Source organism: Filicampus tigris, chromosome 1, assembly GCF_054856515.1.
Source record: "Filicampus tigris isolate MCC_2025a chromosome 1, RoL_Ftig_1.0, whole genome shotgun sequence".
In the NCBI taxonomy this organism is placed as follows: domain Eukaryota; kingdom Metazoa; phylum Chordata; class Actinopteri; order Syngnathiformes; family Syngnathidae; genus Filicampus; species Filicampus tigris.
In genome coordinates this window covers 9,170,636-9,190,637 of record NC_141217.1, presented here as the reverse complement: position 1 = coordinate 9,190,637, position 20,002 = coordinate 9,170,636, and the positions used below count along the sequence as shown (strand labels likewise).

The 20,002-nt window shown below is 40.6% G+C and overlaps 1 protein-coding gene across 4 annotated transcripts; it reads right to left on the bottom strand.

Annotated features, from left to right (window-relative positions):
• Positions 1-316: 316 nt before the first annotated feature.
• Positions 317-19,555, bottom strand: ube4b (ubiquitination factor E4B, UFD2 homolog (S. cerevisiae)). Of its 4 annotated transcripts, none has more exons than XM_086050932.1 (29): positions 19,219-19,555; positions 18,140-18,356; positions 17,856-18,021; positions 17,654-17,741; positions 16,762-16,906; positions 16,447-16,672; positions 15,809-16,258; positions 14,728-14,829; positions 13,701-13,842; positions 13,434-13,534; positions 11,835-11,949; positions 11,568-11,651; positions 11,245-11,301; positions 10,877-10,993; positions 10,590-10,688; positions 10,409-10,522; positions 9,091-9,289; positions 8,754-8,892; positions 8,568-8,667; positions 8,259-8,386; positions 8,072-8,170; positions 7,578-7,813; positions 7,318-7,444; positions 7,080-7,224; positions 5,482-5,616; positions 4,536-4,727; positions 3,509-3,683; positions 1,074-1,220; positions 317-795 (listed from the first exon to the last, which is right to left on the bottom strand). In XM_086050932.1, exons 1-29 carry the CDS (start codon positions 19,240-19,242, stop codon positions 731-733), a joined length of 4,134 nt encoding a protein of 1,377 aa, XP_085907058.1. In that variant the 5' UTR covers positions 19,243-19,555; the 3' UTR covers positions 317-730. The 4 variants fall into 4 exon arrangements, with proteins under 4 accessions (XP_085907058.1, XP_085907067.1, XP_085907040.1 ...); XM_086050941.1 differs by having other exon boundaries at positions 17,856-17,991; XM_086050914.1 differs by lacking the exons at positions 14,728-14,829; positions 15,809-16,258.
• Positions 19,556-20,002: the final 447 nt, after the last annotated feature.

Below are 20,002 nucleotides of genomic sequence, written 5' to 3'. Positions count from 1 at the left end.
AAGGGTTCTGGAATAGCAGCCATGCGCCCAAAAGAAGCCAATTCAGTCTTTCAAAGTCAACAGGGGAAATGTGACTGAAAAAGAATTAAAAAAAAAAAAAGGTTTATTTTGCTTATAACATCTGACTGCACTCAAAAGGAAACAGACATTTTAGATTGTTTAAGCTACATCCTTAATTCTGCCTACAATAAGCACAGGTGGTGCCTCTGTTAAGCTGTGGGACTCCAGCATGTTATACCAACTCAAGTTAGTCATTGTCTTTCGTCCAACAACAACAACAACAACAACAACAACTTCCAAACACGCTTCACAGCCGTCACCCTAAATGCATCACAAGTCTTTAATAACGCCCACATATACATTGTTACAAAACACACAAGAACCGTAAAGGAAATATTCAATGAAGTCACTGAATGCAGCTCTCTGGTAAACCTGTGTGCGATGAAGACTGTTTTGTGCAGCCCTAGAAACACTAATTGTTAAATATATGTATATATTTGGATATACATATACAGTATACACAAATTCTCAATGAAAAAAAAAAAAAAAAGAAAAAGTAATTCTTAACTTTATTTTGATGTCTTTTAAGTATCATTGGGTAGGGCAAAAAGGGCACGAATAAAAATCATAATGTTGGTTATTGTTGGTATCAGTGACACTGAATTCATGTGATTTGGGCCAGATGCCTTCGTTATGGAGAACAGGGCAAGGCGCTGTTGACATCAAGTCTTTAGACAGGTCGTCCTCCTTGTTTCTCTCTCATCCATGTGTGGATCCTCTCCTTCAGTTCAGGAACTGTAAAATCAATAAACACATTGTGAGGACCATGCTCTGATTCAATTTTTCCAAAACTACAGCATGTGAAAGTCTGGTTTTTAGTTTTTGGCCTACTGTAGCTCTTTGGAAGTGTTTTCATTGTTTGACTGTTTGTTCCATTCAATAAACAACTCAAACTGCATCACCAAATGTGGCTTTTTTTTTTTTTTGCACTTAAGGGGGCAACAATAAATCAAGACACCACTATATAATCAAAGTCTTCCATCTTTAAGTGTAATTAAAATAAAATTAGTTACTTGACTCCAGCATGCTCTCAGTAAGAGGCTGCCGGTTGAAAGGATCAGTGGGCGAGTTGAGCAAGTGGCGAAGGATGATGGATCGGTCCATGATGTTCCCAGAGGGCAGCCTCACGGGGTCAGTCATCAACGTGTCCATTAGAGGATCTGGAAAAACAGCGGCAAGATTTTAATACAATGAATGAAATGAGGGGTAAAAAAACCAAAACAAAACAAAAAATTGCACACATCAAACACCAGCAAATAATAGATGGAGCAATTTTTAACAACAAATAGCTATTGCCCCACAATTGATGTCACGAGTGGGATTTAATAGTTTCTAAAAAAACAAAAAACAAAAAACACCTTTAAAAATAAAAATACAGCGTGGGAGATTTTTAGCTGCACAGAAACCCGAGCCGGCTATGCCGCATGTGTGACACACTGTTGACCATGGCAGTCTTATCGGGAAATCAAAGGCGGTATGCAGGCCACATTCTTATTCTAGATTGTAATAAGTCTGTGGTTATAGGATAGCCTCTGTCCAAATTGTCTATATGGCTTTTATGGGGTGGCAAATCCCCTGCAAATGTCTGCTATTCAACAGTTACAGTCAAACACAGTCAAGACTTTTCGTTCATGACAAGGCCATGTTATATTTTATCGTGTATGGTAACAGCACCTACGATTAGAAAACATTTTTCACCGGCAAGAAATGGTTTTCTAATGACATTTTTGGATTTAGGAGGGGCCAAAAACTTTACGAAAGATATTTAAGACAACTGCAAAGCAAAGTTCCAACATTATCACCACTAATATGTAGATTAGAGTTGTTATTTTTGGACTAATAAATGTATACTGTCATTGTAGTACCCCTCTTTGCATATGACTTTACCCTTTTAAAAAAGAATCAGACAGCACAGTGGAATATATTATTGGTTTTGTACATGTAATCTGTCTTCCTCCCACACTCCAAAGACAAGCACGTTAGGTTAATTTAAGACTTTACATTGTCCATAGTAGCTATGATAGTTAAAGATCAGTGAATGAGGTAATAGATTTAGTCACAGCAGTGTTTTAAGCATGTGAGTGAGGATTTGTGAATGAACCCTGCGTGGCGGGCGCGAGTGAAAGTTTAGTCGGACTCGCCAACGGACGGCCGTTTAAAAGTAGAGGCGGACTGGCCTATAGACTAGATGGTAACTTGTTTTTTTTTTTTTTTAAATGACGGACGACGGAAGGGTATCCTCGCTGCTGTCAGATGACAGATGCTCAATTTTTAGTAAAATGCCCAGCTCTGGTAATAATTAGGGGTGTAATGGTATACGTGGGTGTATTAACACATATATGTTCGGTGCGGTCCACTTGCGTACCGTTTATGATCATTTTTATTATTAGTGCGGGCTTACGCGCGAGTAGGTGAGTTTTCACTCTCACGCGTAGGAGAGTGGGGGCACAGCCAGTACGCCAGAAGCCGTGATAAATCATAAATGAATGGATAAATGGCATTAATATGGCATACGCAAGTAGGTCCCCCCCGTGCACTGTGGTCTCATGTTGGGGAACGACGGCTATGTTGTAGTTGTAGGTAGCACGTCTAGTAACGCATTTAAAACGGCATCATCCGACTGTGAATGTTGCTCCCACGAAGAAGAAAGCAGTCTTTTTAGCCAAAAACTGCAAACTTTTAATAGCGAGATTTATCATATCGTCGCTGTCCTGTGAAAAACACTTATCTCCAATTTTGGAAAACTTTTTTAATTTTCACATTAACGCGATGTCTGTAACACAGAAACACTATTCATGCAAAAATAATAAAATGAAAAAAAAAAAAATGGAGATAAGTGTTTTTTCACATGACAGCAACAATATGCTGTTGAACATTCAAAGATTTCAATGCCTAAAAAGTGCATATAATTTCATAAAGACTTTGTAAAGTTACTGAATCTTTTTCCATTACAAAAATAGTTTTAATCTCGTTAGCAATAATTGTAATTTATGTATTTTTTTTCATCACAAAAAGTGTATACATGTAATAACTTGTCTTTAACTTGAATACTTAAATGTGTCACAGTCATAGACTGTTGCTGCAAAGTGTTTAAAGATTTCAGTGTCTTAATAATTTACAAAATTAAGAGATCTTTATTGTTAGTGAATTTTTTAATTCTGGTGTAATTTCTTGGAATATCACCCGAAAGCTTCGCTTTTATTTATTTTTTCTAAAAAATTCACCGTTTACCTGTCATCTTTTCAAAATAAACATTTTTTTTTTTAAAGAGCAATTATTTTGTACCAAAAATACACCGATCCGAAGTTTGAAAAAACTGAACCGAACCGTGATTTTAGTGTACCGTTACACCTCTAGTAATAATTTTTAAACATGTTGCATTGGGGTTGGGAAACTAAACGAGACAGATTCAGAATCAAAAGCACATGTGAGCAGCTCACACACGGACCTTTAAACTCATCAGGTGCGTCACTGTAGTCCATTTCCGACTGGGAGTTCTTGGCCACTATTTCCTCCACCTTCTCGGATAGCAGCTTGAATTTTTCAATGGCGATTGAGGACTTGATACCAGCCTTCCTCATTTTTGAGATGACCTCCTCAAAGAGCTCTCGGCTGTACGACCGCTACATACACACACGCGCACACACACAACAGCACCAAAACAACAGAGTGTTATATGAGGAATGTCTCTGGAACAATGCATTGATATACCGTAACTGTCACAAGATTTGATTGGTCTTTAAAATGATATTATTCCCACAAAGTGAACGGAAATTTAACCAAGCAGATTAGAAGCGATTGTTTTAGAAAGGGCTTGGTGTTAAATGGTGTTCAGGTATCATACGTTACAGTCTGCTATCAGATATTTAATGTTGCTTAACACTGTAATTATGATACATTGTACAACATTAAAACACATTTCCAGCTTTCTGTAAATCAGGGTTCATGATTCAGCAGCAGTGGTGTGACCTCCTTTCAAAGAATGGATAACATTTAGAATATAGCACAAGTCTCAAGGTCAAGGCCTGCAGGCCAAATCAAACCTGTGACAATTTTGTTCATTTGTACACAAAATATAAGGAGTTTGCATGTCGGTCCCTTTACTTTAATCATTTTGAACCAAACCTTGACCTTAAAATCCAGGTACACATGAACCGTGGTTTATTTCATACCATTACACGCCAAGCGATTATACATTTATGTGGCTTTACTCTTATAACCGCCTCCCGGAGGGTGACCACAACCATGATGTGCCCTGTGGTGAAAACAGGTTTGACCTCCTTGCTATATAGGAACAGGAATATGGTCTCATGTCTTACAGACTTTTGGAACATGACTTACTACAATCGTTGGCAGACTGACGACCATGACTGCAATTCATCACATACTCCCCTTTGTTTTTTATCATTCAGGTCAAACGCACTTATAGCATCTAAAAACGTTTACAAAATATAACTGAAAACAGTGTCTCCAACCTGGTCATCTGCTATTGCCTTAGCGAAGCGAGCACAGTCCAGCTGCAGGTAGATGTCAGTCAGCTGGTCTAAGAGCTTCTTGGGTTCGAAGCCATACTTCTCAGGATTCTCCACCTTCAGGTCCCGGCACTTGGGCCCACAGAGTTGCTGGAGATTAAAGTTCAGCATGGCAGCTAAACGGGGGCCTAGCTCCTGCAAGAAGATGGTGCCCCTGTTAAGAATAGCTTGTCCGGTTCTGTACATAACCCATCTAACCCATTAAAGCCTAAAGCGCCTGGCTCAACAGCTCCTCAAAACCTAAGGTCATCTTTGGAATTACTCTTGAAAACATGACATTTTCCCACAAATTCAACGCCTACAAAAAATTAATACAGCCCCGGCAGATCATTCCAAAAGGATTTGAGACCTCAGTTTATTAATCTTTACTGTTTCAATCTAAGATGTAAAAATAAAGTGTCAGTGCAAGAGAAGCACTATTTTTGAAATACGGCATGCTGATTAATACTGCATTTGTGGAATATAAATTAAGCAGCAAAATGCACACATTTAACCATCTCAGGGGGCGGCCATTTTGTCACTTCTGTCGACTGAAGATGACATCGAAGTTGCTCAGGGCTCAGATAACGACCAATCACGTTATCTGAAGCTGAGCCATGATTGGTCGTTATCTGAGCCCTGAGCAATTTCGATGTCATCTTCAGTTGACAGGAGTGGCACAATGGCAGCCGCCTGAGCTAATTTCTCATATTCCACAGGCGCAATAATAATCAGAATGCCATGTTTAGACTAGTGGGCCTGCATAGAACATACTCTGGAAAAAAAATATGTTTGGGTTGACTTCCACTTTAAGGTGCCTTTGAATGAAGTGAAATATGGATGACTCCGTTCCACTCCCGGCTAACTAAAATAATAGAAATTCTTATATTGTGGCATTAGAGATACTCACAGGCCTGAGGAAAGGTTTCTGGACCTGCTTTGTGAGGATGTGAAACATTTCCACCGTCTCTGTGGCTAGCGCCAGATAGGAGCGAGACACTCGCTCGTCCTGAGTCAGCTGGGACTGGCGGCTCTGCTGCTGGTCCTGAAGAAGACCAGGTACACACACACACAAACAAAACAACAGAACAAAATGTAATATACTACATACAGTACACAGCAAAATATGCATGAACGTTTGAAATAATATTGCACAGGATTTCTATCGATACCTAGAGATGCGACTTTATGTTGGTAGGAAACTGAAAGACTTGAAAGGTGTACTGTACGCATGGGTCTTTTAGATATGCTTAGAAAAGCGTATGACTCAAACAGTGACGGCAAAATGAGTTCAAACATATACAAGGGTCTATCTAATATTCTAATATAAACAATATTCCAAATTTTATATAAAATTAAGTGGGAAATAGATGAGGGGTTCCAAATATCAGAGGAAGAATGGACAACAATATGGAGGTACCAATGGAAATGCAGCAGCTCACAAAGCTGCCGAGAGTTTGCCCAGAAAAGCTTGATAAGATACTTTTGAAAGATTATGAAATTATCTCCTATGTGTTGGAGAAACAGTGGTTACCATAATTCCAACCACTTTTTTTTCTGGGATTGCCCCATTTTCAAAGATTACTGGAAGGATATTCACAAGGCATTGCAGGATATATTTAAATGTGAAATATCTTTTGAGAGTAAGTCCTGTTGCTTGGATATGTTATTCAGGATTGAGTAGAACACACAATCAAACAAACAATTGGTCAGCATTCTGTATTGTTTGCGGCAAGTTAAAAGTCCCTCATTAAAAAATGGTTAACACAAGAAAGCCCGACCGACACTGAAAGGGTGAATGGGCATTACTATGGACATTTACAAAATGGAGAAAATAACAGCGTATGTCAGTCATAAAAGTGGACAATTTGTTTCTGTTGCGAGAATCGGATAACTTTGTTACACCACTGAGACCGCCGACCAGACTTCACTTTTGATATGAGAATGTGGTGGTTAAAAAGAGATCACTCAATACTTGTATAGAGTTCAACTGATAAGTTCATTGTGAATAAGTATATGCGTGACATTTGGTGTATTATAGATATTTATATTTGTACTTAGGTGTCCACAGTTGGTTTTGAATAATTTGTTTAATTCAAAGGAAATATTTTAATTTATTTGAAAAGTGATGCACATACGGAATATGGACCAAACAATGTAATTGTTTGGTTGTTGGTTGTTTTGTAAATAAACCAATAAACACTTAATTACAAAAAAAGACATATTGCACACTTAAATATAAATCTAGATATGATCTGAAATGATCGTGGTTTGTCAATGTAACTGATAACATTTGATATGTTTTCTAAAATATATTTTAATTGAAAAGAAAATGATGAAATCGGAGAGAATATCAATGTGTGAATTCAAAGGGAACAGCCTGGGTAAAAATACTCAATCATCATATAAAACAGACAAAACTTATTGAAAAAACTGTCAGGAAGTTGAAATTATGCTGGTGAAACACAAACCTCCTTGGCTAAGATAAATATGAAGCCAAGTACCAACCCTGGGAAGCTGGTCCCACTGATCTTTATTCTTCATCTCCTCTTGAATTTCATGAATACGTTTCAGAGACTCAAGGCTCTCATCTAACAGGAAGGTGGTGTCATTGATCAACATGTTGATGTAGCGAACAAACTGTTTGCCGGAGCTAAAGGGATGTGAGCGTGAAAATACACAAATTGGGTTAAATGATGTCACTGCAAGTACAAAATCACAAATTGTGCCTTGCAATCAAACTCACTTGAACTCCTCCATGAATGTGCCGTGGTGGGCAATGTTTTGCCACAGACTCTTAAAAATAGTGCTGATATGGTACCTTATTGTGAACTTATCATAGAATTCGCTGGTGGCACCAGTATGCTCAACATCTAGCCGCATAGACAATGAAAGAGGAGTCAGCGGAGGGCATACTGAAAGACTACATACAAATGAATGTAGTGTTTGGAAACCAAAGTGTCATTTAAAAATAGTCAAAACATCTTCGGAACCAGAGGCACTCACCAGTGTAGAACTTCATAAGGGCGGGCACCAGCTGTTTGATGGACAACGGGTGGTTCTCCATCATTTCAGAAAAGCGCTGAGTGCGAGGCTGCACGGCAGGGTTGGTGACAAACAGAACTTCTACCAACTTAGCAATAAGGTACGGATTCCTGATGTAGTTCTGACTGCAGATGAACACCACCAAAAAGGTGACGATGTCTTGAACGCAAGGCTCATATAAAACCTGGGGAGAATATCTGCAAAAAAGGGCAAGGAGAGCAATATTTTTTTTACGTGCACAAGCATGACACTGTATTTAATTCTAAGTACAGTGACACATCGATCGACATTATCGGATAAGATTTGCAAACAAACACAGTTCAATGAATATCTCTAAAGGAAGATTAAGTTTAGTTTGTGTGAACAGGGACTGCCACACATGTGAAAACACCATTATGGGTATACCTGTAGTTGCCTAACAGACATCTTTGTAAAGGACTGAACTGTGAACTTACTGCACAACAAAAAGCAAAAATTCAGCCACATCTTCAATGTAGAACTCCGGGAGCGCAGCAAAGCTTTTGGGAATCTCAGGGTTCAACGGCAGGGTGATACTGGAAGAAAGGACAGATATGAACATATGCTTCGATTTCAGCTTGTGTGAGAGCGCGACGCCACATCAGTTCCAGTCACGTGACTCACTTTGGGTAAGCAGGGTCCACCATACGGAGAATGAGTTGAATGACAGTGCTGTAGAACTGCAGACATCTGCGGAGCAGGTTCTCATCCAGAAGACCCACGTCAGCGCAAGCTTTGGCTCGAACCAGTTTCTGAGAGGACACAAGTCAAATGCCATCATGATCACTTGCGTGTGAATGTCCACGATAATGCAGTGTTTCAGCATTTAAAGAGCGACAGGAATTCTGAGCCATTTAGATACGGGATTATTATTACTATTATCATTATATAGTCAAAGAATACAGGAGAGATTGTGCACGGAAAAACATAAACCTTGAGTTGGGTTTTGCAGCGCTTGAGCATTTCTCTGTGGCGACTGGCCAAGGGAGAGTCCTTCCATTGAGCTTCACTGTTTTTCAGCTCCTCTACAGTCCTAAGGAGGCACAATGAGCGAAAAGACATCAAGAACAGAACACCGTGACAACTATAGCTACCCCGCATGCATTAGCATTTGTTTACCTGTTGAGTTCCCGAATTGCCCGCAACCTGCGGATGTAGCGCCTGCAGCCAGGCAGGATAGACAAATGGTTGGTATGCAGGGTCAAGAAGAAACACTCTGTGGGGAACTTTGGCTCGGAGAATTTGGTGGGATCTTCATCTGTATATATAGAAAGCGTACACGCTTACAAAATGCTTAAATCATTCCGGCAGTGGGGACTTACTGTAATATAATCACGACAACATGCAACAAAAGCATGGAAACATCCCTAAGCAACAAATGCAGTTCACTGATGATTTACTGTACATTTTATTTGACCTTATTTAAATTGAAACCTTTCGAGCAACGCCAACTCACGTAGCTCAGACAGCCAGCTCTTGAGCTCTTCCATCGTGGCCTTCAGGCGCGTCTCCTCTGGGCTGACGACAAGGCGACAACGGGGGTGGAAAATGTAGAAGGGATCCACCGTCTCCAACTTGATTTTCATGCTGAGTTGCTGCAGCACTGACAGGAAGTTGAGCATGAAACCGTCTGTCGACACCAGCTTGTCATCGGTCTGAAAGACATGAGGGTCAACCAATTCGTCAGACGTCTTCTTTTAACACTGTTTAGCACTGTGGTTGTAGTTTACAGTGGTCTAAAGATGCACAGCATGCTGAAGGGCAGGGGTCGGCAAATTTAAATAATCAACGAGCCATTTGGACCATTTCCTACGAAAACAAAACAAAAAAACGAACGGGCACAACGAAACCCTTTTGACATCTCAGGTGACGATAACACTTTAGTTTAGTTTAGTTATATTTACTACTGATAATTTGCTCTGTGTATAAAAAAAAAAACTGTAGTATGTTGCATTTTTGAAATTAATGAACTGCTACAGACAAATCACGGCTCAACTGTTTTCTGAAGTTGAGCCGTGATTGGTCGTTATCTGAGCCCTGAGGAACTGTGATGTCATTTTCAGTCGACGGCAAGTGGCAAAATTGTCGGCCCCTGAGATGAACAAAAACGGGTGGATTTTACAGCGGAACTCATATTCCACAAACGCAATATTAATCAGAAAGCATGTTTCGACTTGTGGGCCTGCATAGAACATATTCCTGTAAAGAAAATATTCTTGTAAAGAACATTTTTGGGTTGACTTCCACTTTAAGTCTCTCTATACTTATGTGACGTGTCTTTGCTTGTCATAGTTGCTTTGTTACTGCAATACTAGTGTAGACTAGTGTAGTTCCTTATGTTTTACATATTTGGTGAACAAAATGATTGACTATTATCTGCAAATGTAGAATTACATATGAAAAATGAATGAACTAGAAAAAAAACTTTACTCAAATATTCATTATTTATTTTCCAAAGTCACAGAACGCCACAGCAAAAGCATCGAAATGCCAGATGTTGTCTAACCCTGTTGTAGGGTGCAATAAGGTAACCTAAATATAGAAGACATCAGTGTTGTTTTACACCAGAGACATTTTTAACCACAATGTGAATATATTTAAATAAGTTAGCCTCAATGTTTATACAGCTATCAGTCATGAATTACTATCTTGGAAAATGCCAAACATACTTTGTTTTGGATGTCATAAATTACGCAAGAGTACAAAATGAAGTGTCTGCTCAGTGTAACACTAATGGCAATAATGCAGAAAAGAACTAATACAATGAATCCTACCTGCATCTGAGCTTTCTTCACATTGTAGTTCACTAAAGCTGCCATGTAATTTAGCGCTAAATCTCGTGTCTCTCCATTTAGTAGGATGTTGTGGAGAACTTTAAACAGGTCACCCTGAAAATAAATGAGTCATTAAACAAGTTATCTGGGAGGATGAGAGCAATTTGAGGCAGAAGCTCACCCTTGCCGACTCCAGATAGTGCTGCAAGGATTGGCTGACAACTCTCGTGTTTTCCATGGTGATAGCTGGACCAGAGAAATACTTGTCACCCACTTTGGTCTGAAGGAAATGGAGAGCATCAAGACGTTAAATATCTGCAAACATGCATTTAGCGCAGGTCTTCATGTTTGTGCGGTATTAGTCAATTACATAAATGTGTGGCAGGCACTAGAATGAGATTTGCATCGTTGTAGAGCTGTAAGAGTTGGAAATTAAAATGTATACAAATGGACGAGCAGAGTGCTTACGTCATCCTCAGAAAACACAGAGAGGCTGAAGAAAGCACCAAGGTAGGACAACCTCTGGATCTCTCTGCCACATCCCGGGCTCAAAGGTTTGGGACACCACAGAGGAAGTGACGTTACCTGTGGAAAGATTTCATTTTTAGGCATTTTTTTGAAATATTATAAACACAAAAGAAGAAGAAGTGCTAAAAGAAGTCGTTAGAAATAATGATTCTGAGAAAGGGTAAGAACGGCAGGGAAGGTGGAAGCTTGATCCTTCCACTCATGTCTGAAAGAAATATTTGATGGGAACACAATGACCTTACAAATACATTAATAGAACAGTCTGAGCCAAGGGGACATCATGGTTGCTCATCAAGCTGTGCACTCACCAAACTGCACACAGGATGAGTCTTTCCAAACTTGATTTCACAAAGCTCCGCTAATGCCTGCAAACACAGGAGAAACATTATGGAAACAAAACACACACAATTGACTTTACCGTGAATTTCGGATCAAACAAAGAATAAGCAGCGCAAGTGGATTTCTTTATTTGCTCTATTTTACCGGTAAATGTCTATTGAGCAGGCGCTTTGTGTGTCAAGCTGCCAGTGCCACATTGGTCACCATCTAGGCTCCTTGGACATGGCAATCCATCATGCTAATTTGGCCCTTTAGCCGTACTATGGCAAGACACGAGACACAAACTTCTTACCATGAGGGGGAACTTAAAGTTGTCACTATCAAAGGAACAGTCTTTCACCGCGAGAGCCAGCCCATGGAGGATAGGAATGAAGATCTGAGAAAGACGGGAGTAAACATGTCATGATTATTCACTTCCAGAATTGAACTCATAGACAGCAGCAAATCTGAAATCGCGTCATATTTTTCAGTGAAAATGTTAGCCAGGCAACAGGCATTGATGTAATGAGCTGTGTAAATTTGTGCTTTCCCGCTGCGAACTGGCAAATGTGCGTCGCACCTGTCTGAATACTTCTTCTTCCTGGTGGGTAATGCGCACCAATTCCTGGACAAAGCCATATGGGAGGTTCCGGCACAGCATATAAGGTACCAGCAGAGAATGCTGAAGTGGGCTCCTGCATGTAGCAAACACACAGAAAAACAAAGCACGGATGTACAAATATATAAATAATGTGTCTGAGAGAAAGGGAAAGAGGAGTCGCTACGGAGACAGTTACAGTGGGGGCAAAATGTCCTCTTGTTTAGTTTATGCAGTTTCTGTTTTGCACTAGTAGCACCTACAATATACTATAATAATAATAATAATAATAAAAAATAAATAATAATAAAAAAAAATATATATATATATATATATATATATATATATATATATATATATATAATAAGTATGACATGTATACACATGCTGAGGGTTTTAAATCATAGAGAAAAAATTTTTCTTAATTGAAAATAATGACCCAGAGAAAAATGAATTTAGGTTATTTTATTTCAACATAATACTTAACCTTTAATAAGGAGGTCAACAATGAAAGAGTGAGATAAATGTTAATATAAGGATCAAATAAACTAATGTGCTTAGTAGGGCTCGGCGATATGTCTGAAAAATTGTCACAATGTAAGTATTTCATATCAGTCAATATTGATAATTATTGCTTTAGTTTTAAACCTATCTAAAAAAAAACCCCCAAAAAAAACAGTTAACTGTTTTTGTGTACATCGTTATGTAGCGTAATGTGCAGGTTCTCCTCCACCAGTCCATTGTAAATGCTTATTTGCATTAGGTGCTACTCCAAAGCAGTATTGTTGAGACACCTACATTAGCCTTTATTCAATCTTCATACAACTAATACTCTCTTGCCGTGCATACATTATCGTCGACCAACCGTCTTAGGTCTACTTTATCTTTTTAGCGGACTCATTATTGCCGTAGTCCATTCATATTTTATTTGCTTGATTTTAATTTGAGTGCGGTACTGAGGGTTGGATATGGCTAACTGGCGCTAGCATGTCAAAGACAGGGAACTCCTTTACTTGTACACCACGTCTCCATCTGGAGGTGTTTAATCGGGTTATCATGCATAATATCTTATTGAAAGAGGTGTACTGAGGCGACTGCTCATTTATTTGAACAAAGTTACGCCGCTCACTCGCTTGACGCGGGAATGGCGCACGGCCGCCTGGCCCGCACGCCTGCTCCAATGAGTTAGCTGCTTCTTCTTTGTTGGTTTAAATGATTCTTCTTCGTTGGTTTAGCATTGTCTTCTTCGTTGGTTTAACTTCTTCTTCGTGTTTGGAAGCGGATGGGCGCTGCCTACATCACCCACCATGCCGCGATCCGGTTTTGTTTTCTAATATTTTTCGAACGTTTTAGTGAAGTCATTTTCTCTTGATATCGATCATGTGTCAATCGCGATACATATTGACATTGAATTATTAGTCCAGCCCTAGGTCAAACCATCCTTAGAATCTGCTATTTGGGCAAAATTCAAAGGAATGCCCCTGAGGGCATTGTTGGGACATTAACACTAATACGGCAGAACTACTTGATGAGGCAGGAATACTGCGGCACAAAGACATAAAACGGTCCAGGAAAACTTACCGCGGCTGGGTCAGCGAGCCTTGCAGGACCAGGGCAATGTGAGAGATACACTGAGAGCGAATGTTGCTAAGGAGCTGGCTGACATTTGGTTGGTTACACATCTGAGGGAAAGTAAACAGCGAAGAGTTCAAATTGCAAGTGTCAAAATGGATGCCTTGAGATTTACATAAAAGTGGTTGCTTACTTGAATATTGTAAAGGGGAAAAAAAGTAAAGAACCAGCACAGTTTTTAAAAAGCCGTACTTGTAATTTGTCTACTCCAAATACCTTGGGAGCCTTCCTCTCCTCCATGCCAACACTGTCAAAGCGTTCAATGAGGTAGTTCAGCATCTCTGTCTCCTTGCATGCTTCAATGGTGAAGCGGTCGCCGGCCAAATCACAAGACACTGACCCTCCACATGCGCCGCGACTAAACAAACACAAAAAGGCGGAATGAAACGTATGCAGCAATGATTGAAGAATATTCACATGTGCCGTCAGCTTCGAGTAAGTGCCACCTCTCAATCACAGGCCCTGAAAGAAACACACTTGAGGCATTAATGACTGCATCACAGCATGTGGCTCTTGAAAGGAAATGCCTTGCAGATAAAACAGCGGTTATTATTCAGTTGGCATGAGGATTGTCATTGCTAATGCAAAGGCCATTAGTGGTCAGCTGCAACAGCACAACCTGAGCGTCTTCAAAGCACAGAATAAACTCTCAGAAGGTTGAAACATTAGCTTTAGGTATCCAAGAAACACAGGCAATGCACTGTGATACAACAGATTCAGACATGGCAAAACACACGAGATGTTAAAACATGTAACATTAAGGCCATTTAGCGAGTTGTGTTGCCCTGACTAATGAATTCCTGATTTGCCCTCTTAGCAGCACCAGAAAATGTTGCCATCCAATTTCACTTAGCAGCAGCAACACCTTTTACATGCATTCACATGACATGAGAAGACATTTTTCTACAGTAGGCACTTGTATTAAGATGAAAAACTAAAACAACATATGGAACTCTGAAGCAAACGTGCTAACCACTTTTTCCACCATACTGCTTAGGTAGAATTAATCCAATGTAAAAAGAAGAAAATTTATCAGGAAAAATTTACACCCTCAAAGGTAAAATCTTGCAAAAAGACACAAAGCACTCTTAAAGAGAGCCGATTCTGCCTTTGTTAATCTTTCACCACTCTGCCACAGTGTGTTTGTGCTCCGTTAGTGGCAAGGCTCCCGCTGGTGCATGCAGCAGGCCTTTGCTGAGCAAGCAGGCACACGCAAACACACGCACACCGTGCAGAGGTGTACCTGGACCCAAACTGAACCCGTGAAAAATCCTCCTCCTCCTCAGACTCTTCATCGCTGTTGTCCTGAGATATGTCAGAGAGGGCAAACAGGAGGGAAAAGGGGCTAACACGACATAGACAAGAACAGGAGTGAGGTCGAGTTTGGAAGAGAAAGGGAAGAAAGGAGCAAGCAAGGGGAAGGAGATGATGAAAACTGAAGACTACATTTGGAATGGTAGAACATAAGTAGGGGAGGCACTGCTGTAGCAAGCTAGTTGGTTGCATGTCTGCTTGAGCTTATCAAGCTAATTGTTCTTCATGAACGCACATTTGGTTGCGGTGTTGACACATTGCAATCCTCAAGCAGCTAGTTCAGAGCTGAAAGTAACAAGCAACTTTTTTACATGCTTGAGAAATCTACATCATTGTTGACCCTAGAAAGCATGTTTGGCAAATCCGGAGAGTTATTTGCAGAGCAATTAGTTTCTTTGTTTTTCGTAACGCAAAAGATGTGTAAAAGCAGCATTTGTTGTCAAACCATAATACTGTAAATATAAAATGGAGGTGCAGTGGTTTAAAATCCTCTGACTAGCAAAATAAAGTAGGGATGGGTATGCGACTATCTTCCCTTGATTGGCTATTTGATTCATTTATTTTAATTGAATTAATTCCAAACACTCTCTCTGAAGTGCTCTAAACATTAAGCAGAAAAATGTATGCTGAAGCAGAGTTCTGGGTGGAGACCTTTGGTGATACAATGTTGCACTTCTTTAGACAGCAACCTTTTGCTGGTGGTATGCAAACGGGTTGACTCGCTTTAAGACACGATGAGTAAGTAATTCAGCCACACAACAAACAAAAGTGTAAATCAATTGATTACATTATCCATCCCTACTATGGCTATTCTCAAATATTTATACTAACTCAAATTAATAGAGTTCAACACACATGTGAAGTAACCATCAAATTAAATCTGTTAAAAGTTCATTTGTACTTGGGTCCATTTCCAGCCTGAAGCTTGGTGAGTCAGAAAGTGTTAATATTTTAGTTGGCTGGCTTGCGTGTGCAACACACACAAACATGCAAATGGAATGGTAAGATACCTAGAAGGTGGGATCCTGGACGCAAAGGCGGCCTGTCGGGCATTTGTTCTGGGAGAAGGTGGAACCATAGGGGGTGAACTTAAGGAAAGGGACGGGGTGCTAGGTGTTGGCACAGGAATTGGGGTATTGGGGGGCACAGTGGGGCCTGCTGGGCTAGGAGAAGGTGCAAAGAAGCTAAAAGCTCTTTGTCCTGGGCTGGATGGGGACGGGGCACCCCAAGGAGATGAGACAGAGTAGGGCCGATAACGCTGGGAGATGGGCATGGGGGCAGATGGAGGGTTGAGGGACTGTCTGAGGGGAGCAGCTGGAGAAGGTGGGCTGGGTGGAACAACAAACTGTGGCGTAGATGGTGTAGAAGGTACAGAGAGAGTGGTTGGGGTGGATGCATTTGGTGAGGTCCTCCTGGCTGCATCCAGACTCATTGGGTAAGGGCTACCACACCCATATAAGCTGTTGACAATATTGATCACGATGATTGCCATGACAATGTTAAAATAATAATAATAATAATAATAATAATAAAAAATCTGGAATTCTTCTGCAATTCCAAGTCCTTAACATACTCTGGGGAGAAGAACAGTTCTGATATGACTGGGGGGGTTTGAATACTGCAGGAGAAAATAAGTGCCGTCACTTGCCTTGAAAGAGAGCTGGCTCCAAAGGACCCGGCGCCGGGGCCCATGGGGCTACCACCTTGGCTGGAGGGCTGTACCAATGTCAGGTGGCGGTCCGGAGATTTGGCTGCTGCAATTGGCTGCGAGGTGGCGGTCAAGCTGGCGAAGGGGTTGTGGACAGGCGACTGCGTTGAGATCATGAGGACCTCCATCAGGATCTGGCCGATCAGGTCTTTGAAATCAGAGTATACTGCAGGAGACAGAATGAGAAAGGAAGATTTTCAGAACTCCTCCCTGAACAGCTTTATTGGGGTGATAAACACAAGCTCAATGATATACCATCTCTAGAGTTACGCTGGAATTCAGCAGCCAGTGAAGGGAGGAAGATGACATCTCGATGCTGTTCCTTCCATGAAACGCGCAGGATCTTACAAATGAGCTGCAGGGCCTGGTCTTCTGTGACATCCGAGTTTGCAGAGGTTTCCTACGGGTGCCCAGGCTCAGTCAGACAGACATTTTAAGACACGACAGTCGACATTTTAACCTCCTCCAGAGACAAAGGTTGAGGAAAGGATGTTATGTACAGTACTTACCATAAGCACACCCTCAAGAGATTTATTGGAAAATCTTACTTTCAAAATCAGTATTTTCCATGACATACTATGCTGTGTAATTTATCCATCCCCCATTTTCTATTCCACTTATCCTCATTGAGTCACAGGTGAGCTGGAGCCTATCCTTGAGCAAGAGGCAGGGAACACCCTGGTCTGGTCGCCAGCCAATCACAGGGCAGATTAACTACGCATTAACACTCACAATCAGACTCACAATTTCAGAGTCATCAATTAACCTAAGAAATGTGGTTTTGGAATGTGGGAGGGAGCCAGAGTACCCAGAGAAAATCCAAGCAAGTACAGGGAGAAGATGCAAAGTTGCAAAATCCACACAGGAAGACCATAGTCCGGATTCAACACCTCAACCTCAAAACAGTTAGGCAGATGTGCTAAGCCCATAATCACTTAATGTTGCAAAAAGGAGTACACACCCGCGATTAAAGTATGTATTACAAACTTCCCACATTCACAAGGACTCCACCACAAGTGAGTGTACCGGTAATTCTGAAAATTGTTCTTGTGTTCAGTAAACTCATGTTTCATTCATGTTAACCACAGAATCCGCATGTGCAAGCACTGATGCAAAGTCAAATCCCTTGTAAGAAAAAGTTAATTACTTTTTCCGTCAAGTTCCTCTTCTCCCTGCGGTCGCTGTCTTCCACCTCCATGTTCTCTATCCCCGAGTCCACATCCACTTGGGACATACTAGAGCAAAAGAAGCACATTTTCCTCAAGTTGACTGTAAAATGTAAATGTCTTAAGCTATCGGGTCCATTCACAGTCATCTTTTCGGTGCAAACCATTGTGAAATATGATTACCTCTTTTCACAAGAAGCGGTGTCGATGTCCATGCTCTGTGAACGGGACAAACTCTGGGACTGAGTCTCAAGGCTGTTAGAGGGGGAGCTGGAAAGGGAGCTCACACCTTCACTACTTTGACTGCCATAAGCCACACCTTGCAAAAGGCAAAACACGCGTGAGCACACTGAAGACACAAGGAGGAAATATTTCAGACAAGATAAGACAAACCGTTAAAATTCAGAAGTCCTATAAATGAGTAGAGAAGAAAAAAAATCAAGTATTCTCAGTCAAAGTTTTCTTACCAGTGGTGCCAATGGGGGATGTGGCAGGGGTACCACTGTGAGCATTGAGCCCTAATGATTGCGAGGCAGCTGGTGGCAGGGGCTGAGTTACACCTGAGGGTCCAGGGAGGGGTCCCGGTGGAGTTTCTCTCTGTGGGGATGTCAAGGGGGTGCTGAGAGGGGTGTTAGGCTGTGAGCTTTGTCCCCCTGCCAGCCGTGCCAATCTCCTTCTGCGAATCTTGAATGAATAGTTAAAAAAAATACAAAATAGTTAAACATAAATACACAAATTGTTATTAGTGCTGTTCATAGTCAATGCCCATTTAAAATCGTGCTTGAATAGTTTACAGTATTGTTGAAATGCATTATTACAACACCACGACAACAGTGCATCTATGAATTAACTGTACATCTGTACAATTAGTCTCTTAATAGTAAATAGCTTCACTATGCCAATGTGAACGATCACTTTTTATTTGTAGAGTAATAGCACTGTGGGATCGATCAAAATTAAGTCCCATGACAATGTCCATAATACTGTATATTGTGTGTTGCTCTCAAATGAAAAAGGCCATTGTCTCGGATTGTTATTCTGTTAGCAAAACAAAGTTAGCAATTTCAGCCAGCCTAAAATCGGCCACGAAAGCAAATATAAAATATGATTTGCATTAGCATGAATGGCAAACTAGGCAGTTGTCAATTATCAAAGCAATGATGCTCATTTTTACTTAACTCATCTTTATCAGGGGCCAAATTTTGTCTGCTGAAAGCACTGGGTTAGTTGCTTAATTTACGACCGTACAGTGCTCATACAAACTAACACACAGCAATGACATACGCTGCTTGTCCACGATAAATGTCGACTTTCGCTGTTTAAAGATGCCGTATTGGCCCGATGGCTGACACATTGCCTTGTATGGTATTGTCAAGCTCAATGTATGGTTTTATCGCTGGTGTCTTTCTCCTAGCTAGAGTAGCACGAAGCTAGCGCTAACCCCATTCGAGGAAAATGAGCCATGTCTAAATCTATTATCTGTAAACGAAAAGGGGATGCAAGATGAGTAATACAAGAGATAGTGTCGTTGATGCGTTTTCCTTACCTCATCTGCGCTCAATTCCTCCATCGCAGCTGAAAGTTTAATCAGCTATCTCAATTTCAACTATTGCACTATGTGCCAGCCAGAGCCTGCTAGCTAGCCTCAATCTGAACTAGATATGCATAGTCCAACACGCTCAACTAATATGTGTCAGTCTTGATTGTCTCGAAGATAAAAACGAGGACACTACTGCGCGAGGACTGGCGACATAGAATGAGCCTAAAAAGTCCCTCGTTGGCTTGGCTTTTCTGTCAAGTCAAGGGTGAAACAAAAAGAAAAGTAGCTAGCTATTACACGTCAAAATACAACAGCGGCCATTTTGGTTCTACTTGCTGTCACGTGACTCTTACGTCAGGGTAGGCGGTGCAAAATAGGAAAGGTTGATACGTTACGTTTACAGAAATAAAATGGCACAGGTGAGTCATTTGTTGATGAGGAAACAAAAAATTTTTTAAAATATCTGTAATAGAGTAATTTAAAAATAATATAATAAATGCAGATATTTTAATTGTATTATTTATTATAAATGTTATATAAACATCCATCCATCCATCCATTATCGATACCGCTTCTCCTCACAAGGGTCGCGGGGCGTGCTGGAGCCTATCCCAGCTGTCTTCGGGCAGTAGGCAGGGGACACCCTGAATTGGTTGCCAAACAATTTTTTTTAAATAGTCGAATTTGTATTTAAAATGGATATTTTTTACTGTTTTTTGTTTGTTTGTTTGTTTGTTTGTTTTATTATTTAATCTAACTAAGATTGGCTGACAACCATTCAAGCGTGAAC

Excerpts from the sequence above, each read along its gene's own strand:
- ube4b (XM_086050932.1), bottom strand. The coding sequence starts at position 19,242 with ATGGAGGAATTGAGCGCAGATGAG. Across the intron at positions 11,652-11,834 it reads AAGAAGAAGTATTCAGACAG|ATCTTCATTCCTATCCTCCA; the intron begins GTGCGACGCACA and ends CGTCTTTCTCAG. Across the intron at positions 3,684-4,535 it reads AGGCAATAGCAGATGACCAG|CGGTCGTACAGCCGAGAGCT; the intron begins GTTGGAGACACT and ends GTGTGTATGTAG.